The sequence below is a fragment of the Oryctolagus cuniculus genome, chromosome 2, assembly GCF_964237555.1.
Source record: "Oryctolagus cuniculus chromosome 2, mOryCun1.1, whole genome shotgun sequence".
In the NCBI taxonomy this organism is placed as follows: Eukaryota; Metazoa; Chordata; class Mammalia; order Lagomorpha; family Leporidae; genus Oryctolagus; species Oryctolagus cuniculus.
Window position 1 is genome coordinate 40298107 of NC_091433.1, and position 17945 is coordinate 40316051.

A 17945-nucleotide genomic window follows, 5' to 3' on the forward strand; every position below is an offset into this window, starting at 1 on the left:
GGTCCATCAATCCCACTTTTGTGTGTATAACCAAAAGACATGAACATGTTGTATCAAGGTTATACCCACAGCCGGCGCCGCGGCTCACTAGGCTAATCCTCCGCCTTGCAGCACAAGCACACCAGGTTCTAGTCCCGATGGGGGCGCCGGATTCTGTTCCGGATACCCCTCTTCCAGGCCAGCTCTCTGCTGTGGCCAGGGAGTGCAGTGGAGGATGGCCCAAGTGCTTGGGCCCTGCACCCCATGGGAGACCAGGAGAAGCACCTGGCTCCTGCCATCGGATCAGTGTGGTGCGCCGGCCGCGGCAGCCATTGGAGAGTGAACCAACGGCAAAGGAAGACCTTTCTCTCTGTCTCTCTCTCTCACTGTCCACTCTGCCTGTCAAAAAAAAAAATTAGAAAAAAAGTTATATCCACAACTACCATGTTCATAGCAGCCCTGTTCACAGTTGCCAAAATATGGAATCAACCAAGGTGTTCATCATCAGATGAATGGATAAAGAAAATGTGAGATATATATGTATATATATATATATAATTCAATAATAAAAAAGTGAAATACTACCATTTGCATCAAAATGGATGTAATCGAATATCCCATTGAGTATAATTAACAAGAAACAGACAAATACCATATGTTCTCTTTAAATATGTGGGAACCAAAATTGAAAATGAAGATGATCAAAAAACAAGAAAAAAAGAAATGCTTGTGTGTATCAGTATTGCTGCAAATATATTTTTTTGAAACTGTTTACATTTTTCTCAAATCAATGATTAAAAATGTTCTGTAGTTTTAATGATTTGTTATTATTTAAAATTTACTGTATATAGATGAAATGACCATCTTTCCATTTCATTATTATTTATAAAACTTGCCTCTAGGCCAGCGTGTGACTCAATAGGCTAATCCTCCACCTGTAGCGCTGGCACACCAGGTTCTAGTCCCGATCGGGGCGCCAGATTCTGTCCCGGTTGCTCCTCTTCCAGTCCAGCTCTCTGCTGTGGCCCGGGAGGGCAGTAGAGGATGGCCCAAGTGCTTGGGCCCTGCACCCACATGGGACACCAGGAGGAAGCACCTGGCTCCTGGCCTCGGATCAGCACAGCAACGGCCATAGCGGCCACTTGGGGGGTGAACCAATCAAAAAAGGAAGACTTTTCTCTCTGTCTCTCTCTCTCACTGTCTAACTCTGCCTGTCACCAAAAAAAAAAAAAAAAAAAAAAAAAAAAAAAAAATTAATATTTTTGTGGTTCATAATTTTTCTATTCTAGCCAAATATTTAGAATTAGTTTGTATAATTTCTTTTTTTACTTGCATACCTTTCATACACACAACTTTAGGAACATAGTAATCCTTGCCACCACACCTACACTCGTAACTCCTCTTCCTCTTCCCTCACCTGTTCCCAGTTTGGTTTTTTTTTTTTTTTTACTAAGATCTATTTTCATTTAACTTTATACACAGAAGATTAGCTCTATTCTAGGTAAGAATTTCAGCACTTTGTATGAGTGGGACAAAAAAAGAAAAACAAAAACAACCAAAAATAAAAACCTTAAAAATAAACAAGAACAAAAGTTATTCCTCAGCAGGCCAGACAAGAGTTATTCAAAGTATCTTGATGGTAATATCGCTTTTTCCTTTCTGTCTTTTTGGGAAACTTAATTATCTTTAAAGAGGAACCCAAGAATGATACATCTTTTGTGAGCACTTAGACGTAACTGTAATTTGTGTGACATAAGAATATCCTCCACTGAATACACTAAAATGAAGTAATTCTTTGAGAAAAAGTCTCATAATACAGCTCTTTGAGGACAGAGGTCTTGGCATCAGTGATCAGTGAAGGCTCTTGATAAAAGCTGCCACAGCTATGAAAGCCTTTTGGATCCAGAAACTCCTTTAATTTTTTGACAAGGCCATAGGCAAAGTGGAAGTTCTCTCCTCCCTTCAGAGGAAAGTCCCTCCTTCTTTCCACTGGGGTCTCACCCACAGAGGTCCTTCATGTAGAACATTTTTTGCCACAGTATCTTGGCTTTCCATGCCAGCAGTACTCCTCTGGGCTTTTCAGCCAAACCACAAGGCCTTAAGGATTGATTCTGAGGTCAGAGTGTTACTTAAGGCAATTGTCATTCTATGAGACTGCTGTATGGACTGCTTCCCATGTTGAGGCATTCATTCCTTTTTAATTCTATTATTATTACCAAACACTTATCCTATCTATATGATTGCTTTAACACTTGATTCTATCCATATGATCTCTTAACACTTAGAATACTCTTTTTACTACCCAGCTTAAGGGGATTTGGAGTCCCATGGCAAGTTTTTAAGCTGTAGCCTTAGAAGTAAGTCATAGGAATGTATGCAGAAATATACTTCTTTACAGTTACACACTTCATGCATTTCACAATTATAACTTTAGGGTCATGGTGATTCTTCCCTCTGTCCCCGCCCCACCCCCAAACTCCTGCTCCCCTTCCTCTTCCCTCTCTTAATCTCTTATTTTTAACTACAATCTATTTTCAATTAACTTTATACACATATGGTTAACTCTATGTTAAGTAAATAATTCAATGACAGTATAAAAAAGTTTAAGTAAAATAAGATAAAATAAATGGGGGCTGGCACCGTGGCTCACTTGGTTAATCCTCAGCCTGCAGCATGGCATCCCATATGGGTGCCGGGTTCTAGTCCCGGTTGCTGCTCTTCTGGTCCAGCTCTCTACTGTGGCTCGGGAGGGCAATGGAGGATGGCCCAGGTGCTTGGGTGCCTGCACCTGCATGGGAGACCACAAGGGGCACCTGGCTCTGGATCGATGCAGTGTGCCAGCCGTGGTGGCCATTTGGGGGATGAACCAATGGAAGGAAGACCTCTCTCTCTGTCTCTCTCTCACTGTAACTCTGCCTGTCAAATAAAAAAATCTTAAAAAAATATAAAATAGTACAAATAAAAAATACAAAAAACTGTTCCTCAACAGTCAAAGCATGGACTGCTCAATTTCTCTTTTTTAAAGATTTATTTATTTACTTGAAAGTCAGAGTTACACAGAGAGAGAAGGAGAGGCAGAAGGAGAGAGATCTTCCATCCTCTGGTTCACTCCCCAGTTGGCCGCAACGGCTGGAAATGCGCTGATCTGAAGCTAGGAGCCAGGAAATTCTTCCAGGTCTCCCATGGGGGTGCAGGGGCCCAAGGACTTGGACCATTTTCTACTGCTTTCCCAGGCCATTATAGAGAGCTGAGTTGGAAGTGTAGCAGCTGGGACTTGAACCGGCACTCATATGTGATGCTGGCACTGCAGGCGACGGCTTTACCTGCTATGCCATAGCGCTGACCCCTGTCCCTTTGTTTTTTACATTTTACATGTTGTTCTCTTTGTTTAGTGGAGCATTAAGCCACTTATTGTTAACTAAAAATATATTTGAAGGTCTCTGCTGTGGATTAGTGGGTTAAGCTGCCACCTGAAGTGCAGGCATCTCAAGTGGGGATAGTTTCCAATCCCTGCTGCTCCACTTCTAATCCAGCTCTCTGCTAATGTTCCTGGGGAAGCAGCAGAAAATGGCCCAAGTGTTTGGGCCCCTGCAGCCACATAGGAGACGCAGATGAACCTTCTGGCTCCTGGCTTTAGCCTGGCCTAGCCCTGGCCATTGTGGCCATGTAGGGAGTGAACCAGAAGATGGAAGACTTCTCTTCTGCCTTTGCCTCTGCCTCTCCCTCTCTGTAACTCTGCACTCCAAATAAATAAATACATAAATAAATAGGATGTTTAAATAAAATGTTTGAAATAAAGGAAGAATGAAAGTAAGGAAGAGGGGGAGAAGGATGGAGGAAAAGAATATCACTAAATTTTTAGAATTGTACCTGTGAATTACACTAACTCTGTTCTCTTTGTGTTAATAGTGCATTAACATGAAAATATCAGATAAATAAAGGGCCAGAATTTTAAAGTAGAAAAATTAATTCCAAGTATTTATTCTCTATTGGTGGAAATGTTTATGCATAAATTCAAGTATTACTCTACTACTTTTAACTTACCAGTCATCCTATAGTTGAAGATACAAATTTCAGCATACTCAAATATAATCTCTTAGTGAACATCAGGGTAGTATGTCCCTGATACATAGATGCATACATATGACATATGCTTTCAAGTTCTTAACAAATGTCCTTAGGTAATGATGACAGTAATTTTTTTTTTTTTGCCTCCTTTATTTCACAGGATTACACACTTACAATGTATTTCCAGCAGTCTTGGAAAGACAAAAGGCTTTCTTATTCTGGAATCCCATTAAACCTCACCCTAGACAACAGAGTAGCTGACCAACTCTGGGTACCAGATACCTACTTCCTGAATGACAAGAAATCATTTGTGCATGGGGTCACAGTGAAAAATCGAATGATTCGACTACATCCTGATGGAACAGTTCTCTATGGACTCCGGTAAGTTATTTTTACTATTGTTTTGTTTCTACTTTTGTAAGCAGAAAGAAGAGAGAGAAGCAAGTAGAATATATAGATGCTCTCACATGTAAAAGTAACTCATATTAAAGACCAGCAAATCAGTTTTGGAAATATTTGAGCTCAAAAGCAGCAACATTGTCCATCAAATATAAATGAATATTTGCCCTGGCCTTCAAATAATAAGCATAGTAATAAGAAAATGAGTCTTTGCTGTAAAGATTTCACATCTAGCTTGTTCTAAATGTTGTATCTTTTAAGTCAGTTGTCTAACTCTGTAGGTCTAAATTAACTGAAGTACCTTGACTGTGTTGCATGTAGTTATTTAAATATGAAAGGGAACTGTGAAACACTTATTTGAAGAAATAAGATATTTTGTGGTGACTTTAAAAAGATTTATAGTGTTTTTATTACTTTACATTTTTATGTTTTAACATTTTTATGTAGGTCTTTGAACAATATTGAATTAATTTGTGTCTTTTGGGAGAGTTAGGAGTTGTTGATGTTCTGTTTTTTCACATGGTTATCCAGTTACTTGAGCATTATTTGTTGAAAAGAGGTTTTGTTTCTCCATTGGATTGTGTTACTGCCTTTGACAATGTAAGTTGAAGGGGGGGAGACAGGAGTTTCTAGCTGTTGTGTTCCATTATTTTATTTGTCCATCCTTAGGAAATGTCACTCTATTTTAATTACTAACCCATTATGATAAGAGCTACTGAGTAGTTACTATTACTAGTAGAGCTACTAAGATAAGCCTTCTAACTATGTACTTATTTTTCAATATTAGTTTAGATAGCCTAGATCTCTCTGCATCTCCCAATAGCTTTTAGAATCAACTTGTCAATTTCTACCCAAAAACCTGAGATTATAATTGTGATACATTGAGTCTATACTTCAGTTAGCAAAACATTGACATCTTAAAATTATCAAGTCTTCTACTCCATGAACATATATATCTTGCTTTGATTATCTTTAATTTATAGTGGTCATCCTTTGTATAGCAGGTTTTTTTTAAATTTTGTTTTGCTATGTATAAGAGGTTAAAAAAAGGCATTATACACGTACAGAAGTCTATTTTTGTCCTTTGTATAGTTAAGGGCTTGTTAAAAATTTTAGACTATGTTTCAAAATTAGCTTCCAGCTACACCAAAAAAATATCTAAACTGTAACCTGTTACGATAGAATTTTTAGAATGGTGGTTCTCTCTTCTTTGGTTTGATCTTTTGTGACTCCTTTGTAAAGCAGATGAAAGCTCTGTGTCTAAAAACTCAAATCTGTTCTAAATTTTCTTACTATTTCAGAGGCTCATAAGTCCCCAAAGTCTTTCTGTATACCATGAACACCAAGTTAAACTCTGATTACAGATTAAAATCCTATAATTAATGTTTGTAAAGTCACCAGTACTAAAAAACAACATGCTAGTAAAAAATATATCTGTGATAAAACTTCTAATCCTTAAACCAGTCATTGCTTAGTTTATGATTATGTTTGGTCTTCATTTGCACTGGAAAATGGCATCAATTCATCTTGGCAAAATGGTCTTTGATTTTTTTTCCCCCCACTATTTCAGTGCTCCAAAGGTTTTCAACTCCAGTTGAAAAATGTGAGATAAAAATCTCTCAGAAAAATGATGAACAGGTACTTGAATCTATGATAATTGCTACAGACAAAATCCACTAATTCAAGATCAGAGACTGATCTTTAGTGATGATTAATATACAATGGAAATCACTTGTAATTTTTATGTAAGCTATGCCATTTCTGTCAGATATACTAATTGTATAAGAAATGGGGTAAGCTACCCTTCTAAAGTATCCTGGAGGAATAATTCCATGAGATAACTAAATAAAAACGCAAGCTACTCATTAGTCAAGAACATATAAAAAGCCATTTCATTGGGAAAAAAGATAACTAGATTTTTTTTCAAGTAAGAATGTGGTCCACAATCTTAGTTTATAAAGTCTGACTTCAGATTTTCCCAATTCACTGGCATTCTTTATCAATAGAATGATATAAAGGAAGCAAAAGCTGAGAACCACAAAGTTGAACACTCCCCATTTTACAGATGGGAAGCTTGAAGGAGAAAAAGGTGAGAGGATCATATCTTAGTGGATGATAAGGTAATGGCAGGGCTGGGACTAAAATACAAGTATCCTGATTCCCGTGCTTGTACTTTTCCCACTTCACTAACTTTCAAATGCATATAAAAGTCAATACCTCCTTCCAAATTGTGCAACCTTGCTTTCTAACTTTGATGCTATCCCAGGTTTTTGTAGCTTGTAGCCTGCAGACAATGACCTTCCAAAGAGAAACACAAACCATTCATCTTTTTTCTGGGCTCTGATCTTTTTATGGAACCAGCTTTTTCCCTGAAAGCCCCACACCAGCCCTCATATCTTCTCTTCCTCCTCCTCTGCCTTGCTCACTACCTCTTCCCTCACAGGTTTGCTTTGCTTTTCCTCAGAGGTTATAAATATCCTAGAGACACTAGCAGAGAAGGTATGACGTCTGAATCAGAGGCTGAGGATGGGCTGAAACTCCATAACTTTCTGACTGCTTGTCCTTGAACAAATTATGTAAGTTTCCTGAGCCTCAGCGTTATCAGCTGCAGGAAGCGGTCAATACTTCCTAAGTTATTTTTGTTAAGATATTACAAACTATTTAATATGACAATATGTTTTAATTCCTAAATTATATATATATGTATGTAAAGTAATTGGAATAGTCTTATTTGGTGCTAGAAAAAGGCATACTGAAGAAAACTTTCTTTTTTAACTCCAAGGGATATCAATGATTATAACAGAAATACAGTTGTCCAATTAAGAAGACATGCACTGAATGTCTAGTATGTACCATATGCTCATTATTTTGGCCCTGAGAACACTTCCCCAGAAGTCTGGTTGAAAGCTGTATGCTTGCAGATTGAGAAGCACCTAAGACTGCAAGTTGAGTGACTTGTGGCCTGTCTAGCTGTGTCCTACAATAGTCATTTCATTTCCCCTGGCTTTATACCCTCCAACCTAAAAAGAAATATATTGGACAAAATTATCTCTAGAATCTGATTTAAGGATAAGTTCCATACCATTTTGATCCTACAGATTAAGATGTGTTTAATTCTTCTGATGTAATACTTCCTGGTCTTAGAAATGAAAATATGTACTTTTATTCTTTGTAAGAGTCTTTTAAAAATACCTGTCATTTTTGGTGTCCTAAGCACATATACTAGGGAATTCCTATTATTTAACATATGTGTTGGTGTATTTATAGCTAGACAACACTTATTTTAGACATAGTAATCAGGAAAATAAAACTTCTTTCCTTACTCCTTTCCATAAATCCTACTAATAGTCATTATGAGTGAGGCCGTATATTAGTGAATTGAATTTAGAAATGATAGGATCAATGAGGTTTTCTGAACACACCTGAAAGCCCCTTTGGTCAGGTATTTCATGATTATAAGGCCACATCATTAAACTAAATCAAATTTTTGCTATATTCAAATTCATTATGATGTACTATAACTTTATATGAAACCAAAAGAATACATTACATTTTTTTCTACTTTTTGTTAACTATGTTAAATCAGATTTTATACTCAGGGGATGGTACATAGTTCTGTAAGCACTAAAGTAGAAGACTGGCCTCTGGTAGGAGACTGTTACTTCTGGAAGAACCAGGCTGATGGGTAACAGCTACCCAGCATATAGCAGAGGCTTCAATCCTTGTATCTCTTGCTCTCAGGCACTCCTGCTGTGAAAAAATGCATCACACCTGGAAATAATCTTGTAGCCATGATTGTTTCTTCCATTTAGGTAGGACTCTAAATAAAAAGATTTCTGGGGTGGGCATTGTACAGGGAACTAAGCCATCACTTGGGACACCTGCATTCTCTATCAGAGTGTTTCTTTCAAGTCCTGGCTGCTCTGTTTCCAATCCAGCTCCAAGCTGGTGTGCCTGGGAGGCAGCAGATGGCTTAAGTACCAAGATGGCATTCTGAGCTCCTAGCTTTAGCCTTGCCCAGCCCTGGCTGTTGTTGCCTTTTGGGGAATGAACCAATGGATTGATGATCTCTCTCTCTCTCTTTCTCTTTCTCCTCCTGTCTTTTAAATAAATAATCTGAACAAATAAATAAATAAAGGATTTACTGTATTAGGAGGACACAGTTTAGTCCATGTCTCTTGAATCCTCAGCTCTTTTTAAAAAAAAAAGATTTTAGCTGACTTACCTCAAACGGTAGAGTTAGAAACATACCAGGGGATTCTAATTCAATCCCATCAAGGTGGCATGTACCAATGCCATCTCACTAGTCCCGGTGATCAATTTCTGTTCATAATTGATCATAATGATAGGACTAAGAACCAAAGGTATCACATAAACAAGAATAGTGTCTGCAAATACTAGCTGATAGAATAAAAAAGGGAGAGAATGAACCAACATGGGAAGTGAGATACACAGCAGACCCATAGAATGGCAGATGTCCTAAACAGCACTCTGGCCTCAGAATCAGCCCTTAAGGCATGCAGATCCGGCTGAAAAGCCCATGAGAGTATTTCAGGCATGGAAAGCCAAAACACTCTGGGGTGGGGAAAAAAAAAAAAAAAAAAAAAAAAAAAAAAAAAAAAAAAACAAAAACAAAAAAAAAACCTAAATGAAAGATCTCCATGAGTGAGATCCCAGTGGAAAGAATGGGTCATCAAAGAAGGAGGTACATTTCTCTGAAGGGAGGAAAGAACTTCCACTTTGACCATGGCCTTGTCTAAAAATTATCAGAGTCAGTGAACTCAGGGGGCTTCCATAGCCTTGGCAGCTCATGACAAGAGCCTAGGGTGATTACTGATGCCATAAACAAGAGTGTCAATTTGTTAAGTCAACAACAGGAGTCACTGTGCACTTACTCCTCATGTAGGATCTCTGTCCTTAGTGTGCTGTACATTGAGATTTAATGCTATAACTAGTACTCACACAGTATTTTTCACTTTATGTTTCTGTGTGGGAGCAAACTGTTGAAATCTTTACTTAATGTATGCTAAACTGATCTTCTGTGTATAAAGAGAATCGAAAATGAATCTTGATGTGAATGGAAGGGGAAAGGGAGTAGGAAAGGGGAGGGTTGCGGGTGGGAGGGACATTATGGGGGGGAAGCCATTGTAATCCATATTCTGTACTTTGGAAATTTATATTCATTAAATAAAAGTTTAAAAAAAAGAAAAAAAGATTTTATTATTTATTTTATTTGATAGTAAGAGTTACAGACAGAGGGAGAGACAGAAAGGTCTTCCTTCCGTTGGTTTGCTCCCCAAATGGCTGCGACGGCCAGAGCTGCCTCTTCATATTGCTGACTGTTTCGTTAGCAGTTCAGAAGTTTCTCAATTTGATGTATCCCATTTTTCTTTTTTTTTTTTTTCTTTTTTTTCCATTTGTCAATTTTGGTTTCAATTGCCTGTGCCTCTGGGGTCTTTTCCAAGAAGTCTTTTTCCTATGCCAATGTCTTACAGAGTTTCCCCAATATTCTCTAGTTATTTGATGGTGTTGGGTAGTAGATATAGGTTTTTTCATCCATTGAGTGGATTCATCCATTTGAGTGGATTTTGTATAAGATGTAATGTGTGGGTCTAGTTTCATACTTCTGCATGTGGAGATCCAATTTCCCCAGTACTATTTGTTAAAGAGACTGTCCTTGCTCCAAGGATTGATTTTAGCTCCTTTGTCAAAATTGATTGTAGATGCATAGATTGATTTCTGAAGTTTCTGTTCTGTCCATTGGTCTACAAGTCTGTTTTTGTGCCAATACCAGACTGTTTTGATTATAACTGCCCTGTAGTTTGTCTTGAAATCAGGTATTGTGATGCCTCCCGCTTTGTGTTTGTTGTATAAGATTGCTTTAGCTATTTGGGGTCTCCTGTGTTTCCATATGAATTTTAGCATATTTTTTTTCTAGATCTGCAAAGAATGCCATTGGTATTTTAATTGGGATCACATTGAATCTGTAAATTGCTTTTATTAGATCTCTTACATTTTACCTTTCTGTGTCTCAGAGTTATTTTCCTGTGTGATATGTGTTTGTTGTAATTGTGAATTATATTTCCTTAGCCTTTGTGTCTCCTTTCTCAAACCAAAAGATGTCCAGTAAAATGTTTGTAAAAATGAAATAAAGCATGCAGGATATAACCTGACTCACAATAGTTGTCAGCTGCAACATTTCTATATCTAAATGATGGCTATTAACCAAAGAGTAATTATCACTATTAATGGCCAGATGTATTCAGCCTCCTATCCAAACATCATCCAGCTGGTTGCACACACTGATTCTCTCCGACGCCTGGCCTTGGGGATGCTCAGAGACTGTGTTTGTGTTTCCCTGAAAATGTAAGTCATGGAACAGCTCTATTTGGGCAAGATATTTAGTGAAGCATTTAACCTCTTGAAAACTGCACTTCGTTTGGTCTTCCCCTTTTAACTCCTGCCATTGCTTTCTTTTTAAAAGGCCATAAGACTCCTTCTTCCATTTCCTGCTGGAGAGGCCAGATCCAAGTGAATTTGAGGGATTGTCAGAATGGGTAGTAAAATGGGTTGGAAAAATCTTTTAGCCCAATACCGATTCACGTTTAAAATTAGAGGTGAATTATACAATGTTTATATAGGCTGATATAATGCAAACATACATCTGTGATGTACATACTACATCATTTTAAGTAACATCAACAACAATTGTATCTTGGAATTTAACCAGTACTCATGCATATAAGTAGCTATAATTTTATACCACAATTTGTGTATACCTTTTCTGAAGTATTTGGTGCCAGAAATGTTTTGGATTTAAAATTCTTTTGGATTTATGGGTATTTGCATATACATAATGAAATATCTCATGGATCAGACCTGTCTAAATATGAAATTCATTTATATTTCATTTACAACTTATATATGCATAGAATAAATATAACTTTACATAATATTTCTAGTGTGTTTGGTTTTGACTGACAACCTGTCACATGAGGTTCGACATATAATTTTTCCCGTTGTATCATCATGTTTGTGTGCAGCAATGTTCATATTTTGGATGATTTTGAATTCTCAGATTAGAGATGGCTGATCCGTATGGATGAGGTATTATGCTTAATGCTCTGCCCATACTGTCAGACTTAAACTTTACTGTGACATCATGAGCCATACACTGCTATTGAGCTAATTCCACAGATGCCAACACTGGGATATCTAAAGAAACTTCTCTTGTCATATATGTACTTACTGTTTAAAAGTAGACTTAAACAGGTACATATGCTATTTGGCTGTTACATTGTTCAAATCTCTTTTACTCCATTGATTCCCCTTTTATTTTTGAAGAAACATTTTTGTACCTACATTCCCTTGTAAATGCATTCGTTTATCTTCTGTATTGAAAAGTGATCATATTTATTTTTCAAAATTTGTATTTAGCTATTTTATTTAGTTGAAAGGTAGAACGACAGAAAAGAAGAGATAGAGATCTTCCATCTGCTGATTCACTCTGCAAATGCGCACAACAACCAATCCAGTCTAACAATCTAATCCAATCTAAGGCATTTCCCAAAGGTTCACCTCTAAAGCACCATCAGTGGGTTAAGTTTCCATTTCCCTTAGAGCCATCGACAGAAGACTTTAGGGTTCACATCTTTAACATATGAGCCTTTGGGGGACACCCAAATACCCAGACCATAAGAATGTCATTCTTTCATCTCAAAATCTGTGCATTTAGCTCCTCACTGTCCTGTGTAAATACCTCTTTGCCTGGAGATCATTTCCAGGAAGACAGCTCTCTATGTGTGATGATTTCATTGCTCTCCATTACAGAAGTGAAAACAATAGTAGAAGACACACAACACAAATGGGAATGGCTCTGACAGGTCTGCCGGCTTTTTAAAATGTACACAACTTTGTTGCATTGTCTTTTACATACTAATGAGTCCAAATTCCAAAGTGCAGCCTCTCGGCTTCATTTTTTAAGAGAGAGTTTAGAGTTAACCAGAAACCTGCAGACTGTTGCAGACTTTGAGAACTCCCCTGCTGTATTTGCTTTACTGGCTTGACGCTGGATTGATTTTTTGATGTTCTTGACAGTGCCTGACCATGGCTTGTGTGAGAGAATAAAATCAATATCTATAATTATTGAATATAAAAGAAAATAGAGTTTCCCACTATTCCTTGGAGGATCATCTCATCTTTCCTTGGTCTTCATGATAAAGCAAAGTAAAAATAGAGGCAATTATCTTGATAATACAGATCCAAAAAAATAAATAAATAAAAGAATCACATACTCCTATTGATTTTTAAAGCAGCGTGAGGGTCCTAAATGTTTCATACTAGCTCTCCATATTGATTGTAAACTTTCAAAAAAATTGTTTCTCTCTCCCAGAGACATAGAGGCAGTTATGATTACATTCAAGAGTTCTGGGCAGATCACACAGAGCTTCCTGTGAGATGTGCTGGGTACAGTTGATTGCAGAGAATAAATATGTGGGTTGAAGTTGTGTTTGCAGAAAAGGGCTGGCTGATATTGACAAAGACATCCTGTTAAAAGAAGGAAACTTGGTAGTTCAAATGGAAGAGAGACAAAACAGACCATGCATACAGAATAGGTAACTCAGTTTATTAGAAAGAAGGCCTCAAAACTCTCTCTACAATTCTTACTAAAGGACAGTGTTGGTATTCCTCTCACAGTTCAGTTGATTATATTTTAGAGTTTCATCAGTGGTAGAGAGAAAGCTATTTCAAATGTTCTCCAGTGAAAGGGCTGCTATTTTTGACTCTTAAAATTTTAACTTTTACTTTTAATGTTCTTATTCATTTATGTGGAAAAAATATGTGATTAATGATGTTTATGAGCAGCTCCTTTTTGAAATATTTATTGCATTACAACTAATTGAAATATTAACTTAAATACTTAGGCAATTGAAATACAGTTATTGTAGCTATTGGTTGACCATGTGATATGTGAATGTATCATTAAGAATAACCTCCTTTAGGTACCTTTCTCTGAAGGGAGGAGAGAACTTCCACTCTGACTACAACCTTGTCTAAATATGATCAGAGTCGGTGAACTCAAAAGGCTTCCGTAGCCTTGGCAACTCATGACAAGAGCCTAGGGTGATTACTGAGGCCATAAACAAGAGTGTCAATTTGTTAAGTCAACAACAGGAGTCACTGTGCACTTACTCCTCATGTAGGATCTCTGGCCTTAGTGTGCTGTACATTGTGATTTAATGCTATAACTAGTACTCAAACAGTATTTTTCACTTTGGGTTTCTATGTGGGTGCAAACTGTTGAAATCTTTACTTAATGTATGCTAAACTGATCTGTATATAAAGAGAATTGAAAATGAATCTTGATGTGAATGGAAGGGGAGAGGGAGCGGGAAAGGGGAGGGTTGCAGGTGGGATGGAAGTTTTGGAGGGGAAGCCATTGTAATCCATAAGCTGTACTTTGGAAATTTATATTCATTAAATAAAAGTTAAAAAAAAAACCTCCTTTAGCTAAATAAATGTAGAAGATTAACTGAAAAGAGTGATCAAAAATGTCTTAAAAACAACTGCATCTCCTCAAATTCTGAACTTTGAATGTCTTGTTTAAGGATCCCAACCATGAATTATGAAAACAAAAGAGGAAAATTTAAGAAAGAGGAAGGAAAGGGGATGAGGTGGAGAGAGGAAGGATGAATGGAAAAATGAAAGGAGGAAAAGAAAAGGGAAGGAAAAACCAAATATTTCTGATATATAAATTTTGCATTCTATATTATTTCAGACAGCAGCCACTTCCTAGGAAGATGAATTAGGTTTTCATATTCACTTAGGAACATTTTGAAGTAATTTTCTCCAAGACCCTCAATTTATTCCATTAAACTATCATTTCCAAGTTCAGTATTTTAGTATCAGTTCCATGACTTTTACCACAACTGCATATCATCTAAAAATATTGACTCTTTTTTTACTTATATATGTACTTCTATGAATGCATACACATATGTATGTATATATACATACACATATGTATTTTAAAATTTTTATTGAATCTCATGTGGAAAACATTTATTTTATAATGGATATTAAAATTCACCTGCTACAGATTTTATTACAATTTAGACTTGCTTATTTATATTCCATTTGCAATGATATTTTCTCACAAAATTAAAATAATCATATTGCCTATCTTAAGGATATTGTTAAAGTTGAACAAATGAGCAGTCAGTTATTTCACCTTGGTAACAAATGCACATTTTATACAGTAATCATCATAAAATAAAGCCCTAGATTTTCGTATCTAATATACAGAATACAAAAATATGTCAAGTATAAGTGAAATCAGCATTTTGAAATTTCACTATTGTTTATATTGTCCTTGCCTGTACTCTTGAGGAACAATGATTTTTCTACTAAAAACAAAACAAAATAAAACAAAAACAAACTTTGTCATGTATCAAATTAAGGTGAGGCTCATTTAAAACAATGCTACACCTCCCAGATTTTGAATTGGTCATCCTAGATGCTCCCATTTGACTGTATTCAATGTCTAATTTTATAGTATCAAGGGAAAGCCATAGAGTGTATCTGAAGCCTGAAATTCCTCTGTGGTTTGTATTTCAAGTTAAATAGCTAAGCCTTGTTTGTCATCTCTTGTTTGTAAGTATCAGGACATTATAACGTGCAGACAAGGAGGCATCACATTTTCTATCAGTGGAACATGCTGCCTGTGGATTGCACAGCACTCCATCACCATTATGGAAGCAGTAATTTACTTTAGACTAAAACAGAAATGTCACAGAGGATTTCTGGAAATATATGTGCCATTAAAACTACAATAAATATTATTTAATGCTAGCTTTTAGAAAAATGCTGACTTATTTTTGCATGTCAACCTAAGTAATCTGATTGAATAATATGTGCTTAAAATAAACAAAGTATTACTTTGCATCTAAAAGAGGTCATGGAACAATGAGTACCATGTTTCCTAGAATGAATGCCTCATCTATCTGAATGGTCCAAATCACAAAACACATTTTTTAAAGAAAAAAAATATTTTCTAAACTTCTCTACTTTTTCTCTTCTGCTTAGAAACAGTGAGTACTATTTTTCCAAGCAGATCACGTATTGTCATTTCCAGGACAAAGAAAGTTATATTAAAGGAGAAGCTCCATGCCTATTAGATTAGAGGTTGCTTCTCTGTATTTCCTAGGAAAATTTTAGGTTTATCTTAACTAAGTCTTTTTTCTTCTTTTCAATAAAGATAGAGATGGAGCTGTATAAACAGTATAGGACAGTATAAACCCATAATGAAACAACAAAGTAGAGCAGCCTGTCCCCTTTTATTCTAATTGCAAATTATGAGGAGACAGTTCATCAACAAAAATTAATGGAAATGTTACTTTAATTTTGATTAAATTTTCAAACTATTAGCCTTACTTTTTCCTTCTTCTTTTTTTTTTTTTTTTTGGATCTTTGATCAAATATAAGTTGGCTGATTTCTGGTGTTTCTATTCTGTTCAATTGGTCTATCCATTTGTTTCTGTACCAGTACCATGTTGTTTTGATTACAACTGCCCTGTAGTATGTCTTGAAATCTGGTATTGTGATGCATCAGTCTTTTTGTTGTTGTTGTACAAGATTGCTTTAGCTATTCGAGGTCTCCTGTGTCTCATTAGTCTTACTTTTTCAAATCCACATGAATTTGCTTAAAGCAGACTCATTTGTTCTTCTGAAATATCAAAAGATGACTGGAGACATAATTTTTGTTGTTCTTGAGTCTTTTAACAACTTCAGCAATTTTTAATAAGTTTAAAAATTTAGGTTATTTTACATCAAAAATTAAAGTGGACTTTTAAGAATTAAGGAGTGCCATACATGCTGATATGACCATGTACATGTTATTTAAAAATTTCTACCTTCTCAACTAAAGACTGGACAATGCTAGCACAAAGAAATTTCATCTTTTCAAGTTAAAGGATATCTTACTCTCCAGAACAATAGGCACAGGGCCTCCAAGATTTTCTGTGTTTTGTGAAAGTACTCAAGACATGAAAACCAAGGCTTAAAGATACCAAAATAGGAAAGAAATATGATAGATCAAATCGAGAATTAACTAAATTCTCTCAAATGCAACATTATATCTAAAAATCACAGACAAAAGAAATTACAAAACTCAAAGTTATAAAATTAATTTAAAAAGCATGTCTTCTGCATTTGCTCAGGAGTGCCTTGGGCCAAAAGAATGTTTGCAAAGACCTTGCTCATATTTCAGTACTTCCACCTTTTTTTACCGTCTCTAATGCCGCTTTTCTCTTCTTGTTCAATTCCATCCTGCAGTCCCTTAGCAGATTTGTTTTCCTAAAGCACCATCACATCACACCACTTTCCTGCTGGATTCTAGGGATCCACCACATTAAGTATGTTCAAATATTCCTCTCCTGACATGGCACTTCTCAATTACACTTACCCTTATCACACAGTCTCATTCAAGATTTTGCCTACTGGTGAAGCCTCACACCACAACTGCCAGTTAACTTTCATTTTCTTTAGATTCCATATAAGGCCTTACTGCAAGGCCTCTATTCAGTTTTTCCCTTTCTCTTTAACTTAGTAACAAAACACTTTCCCTTTATTTTTAACTATATGTTACACATATTTAACTCAGAGATTGCCTCTTAAAATCTTTACTACTTTAACCCCTGTAGTGTATATATTTGGAGCCTCTTTCAGTATAGCACTTATAGAGTCCAAATAGCTGTTGTTTTGCATGCATTAATTTCATCTCTCCTAAAATAGTGTTACCTTTTTGAGACTGTAATGTGTTTGTTATGTTTCCTTACCCTACAGTGCATATCACAATTAACCCATACTACATAAATGGCAAGTGGCTTTTTATTTGTTTTTAAACCTCCATCTTACTCTTAACCATATCCCCCTGATGATTTTGACTTTTGTGTGGTCAGTTCACTAAATTATAAGAGGAAAGCTATCTCTGTATATGAAAATATAACCTTATGTGAAAATGAAACTATTCATATGAAAGTGGTTCATTCTAATGCTTAAAGTCATTGTGCTCTTAAAACCATGTGTATGAAATACATGAAATGTGTTCCTTTTTTTTTTTTTTTTTTTTGACAGGCAGAGTGGACAGTGAGAGAGAGAGACAGAGAGAAAGGTCTTCCTTTTCCGTTGGTTCACCCCCTAATGGCCGCTGCAGCCGGCGCACCGCGCTGATCCAAAGCCAGGAGCCAGGTACTTCTCCTGGTGTCCCATGCGGGTGCAGGGACCAAGCACCTGGGCCATCCTCCACTGCACTCCCGGGCCACAGCAGAGAGCTGGCCTGGAAGAGGGGCAACCGGGACAGAATCCGGCGCCCTGACGGGGACTAGAACCCGGGGTGCCGGCGCCACAGGTGGTGGAGGATTAGCCTATTGAGCCGTGGCACCGGCCAATTTGTACCCTTTTTATAAATAAAAATGTAAAAATTCTGCTATAGTCTATGG

The 17945-nt window shown here is 36.6% G+C and overlaps 1 protein-coding gene across 1 annotated transcript in view; it reads left to right on the plus strand.

The window, feature by feature from the left end:
- Window positions 1-17945, plus strand: part of GABRB1 (gamma-aminobutyric acid type A receptor subunit beta1) — a 494464-nt gene that overhangs the window by 165996 nt on the left and 310523 nt on the right. The window contains exon 4 of the mRNA XM_051842511.2: window positions 4208-4428. Within this exon, the coding sequence (XP_051698471.1) occupies window positions 4208-4428 (221 nt within the window). The remainder of the gene's footprint in view (window positions 1-4207; window positions 4429-17945) is intronic.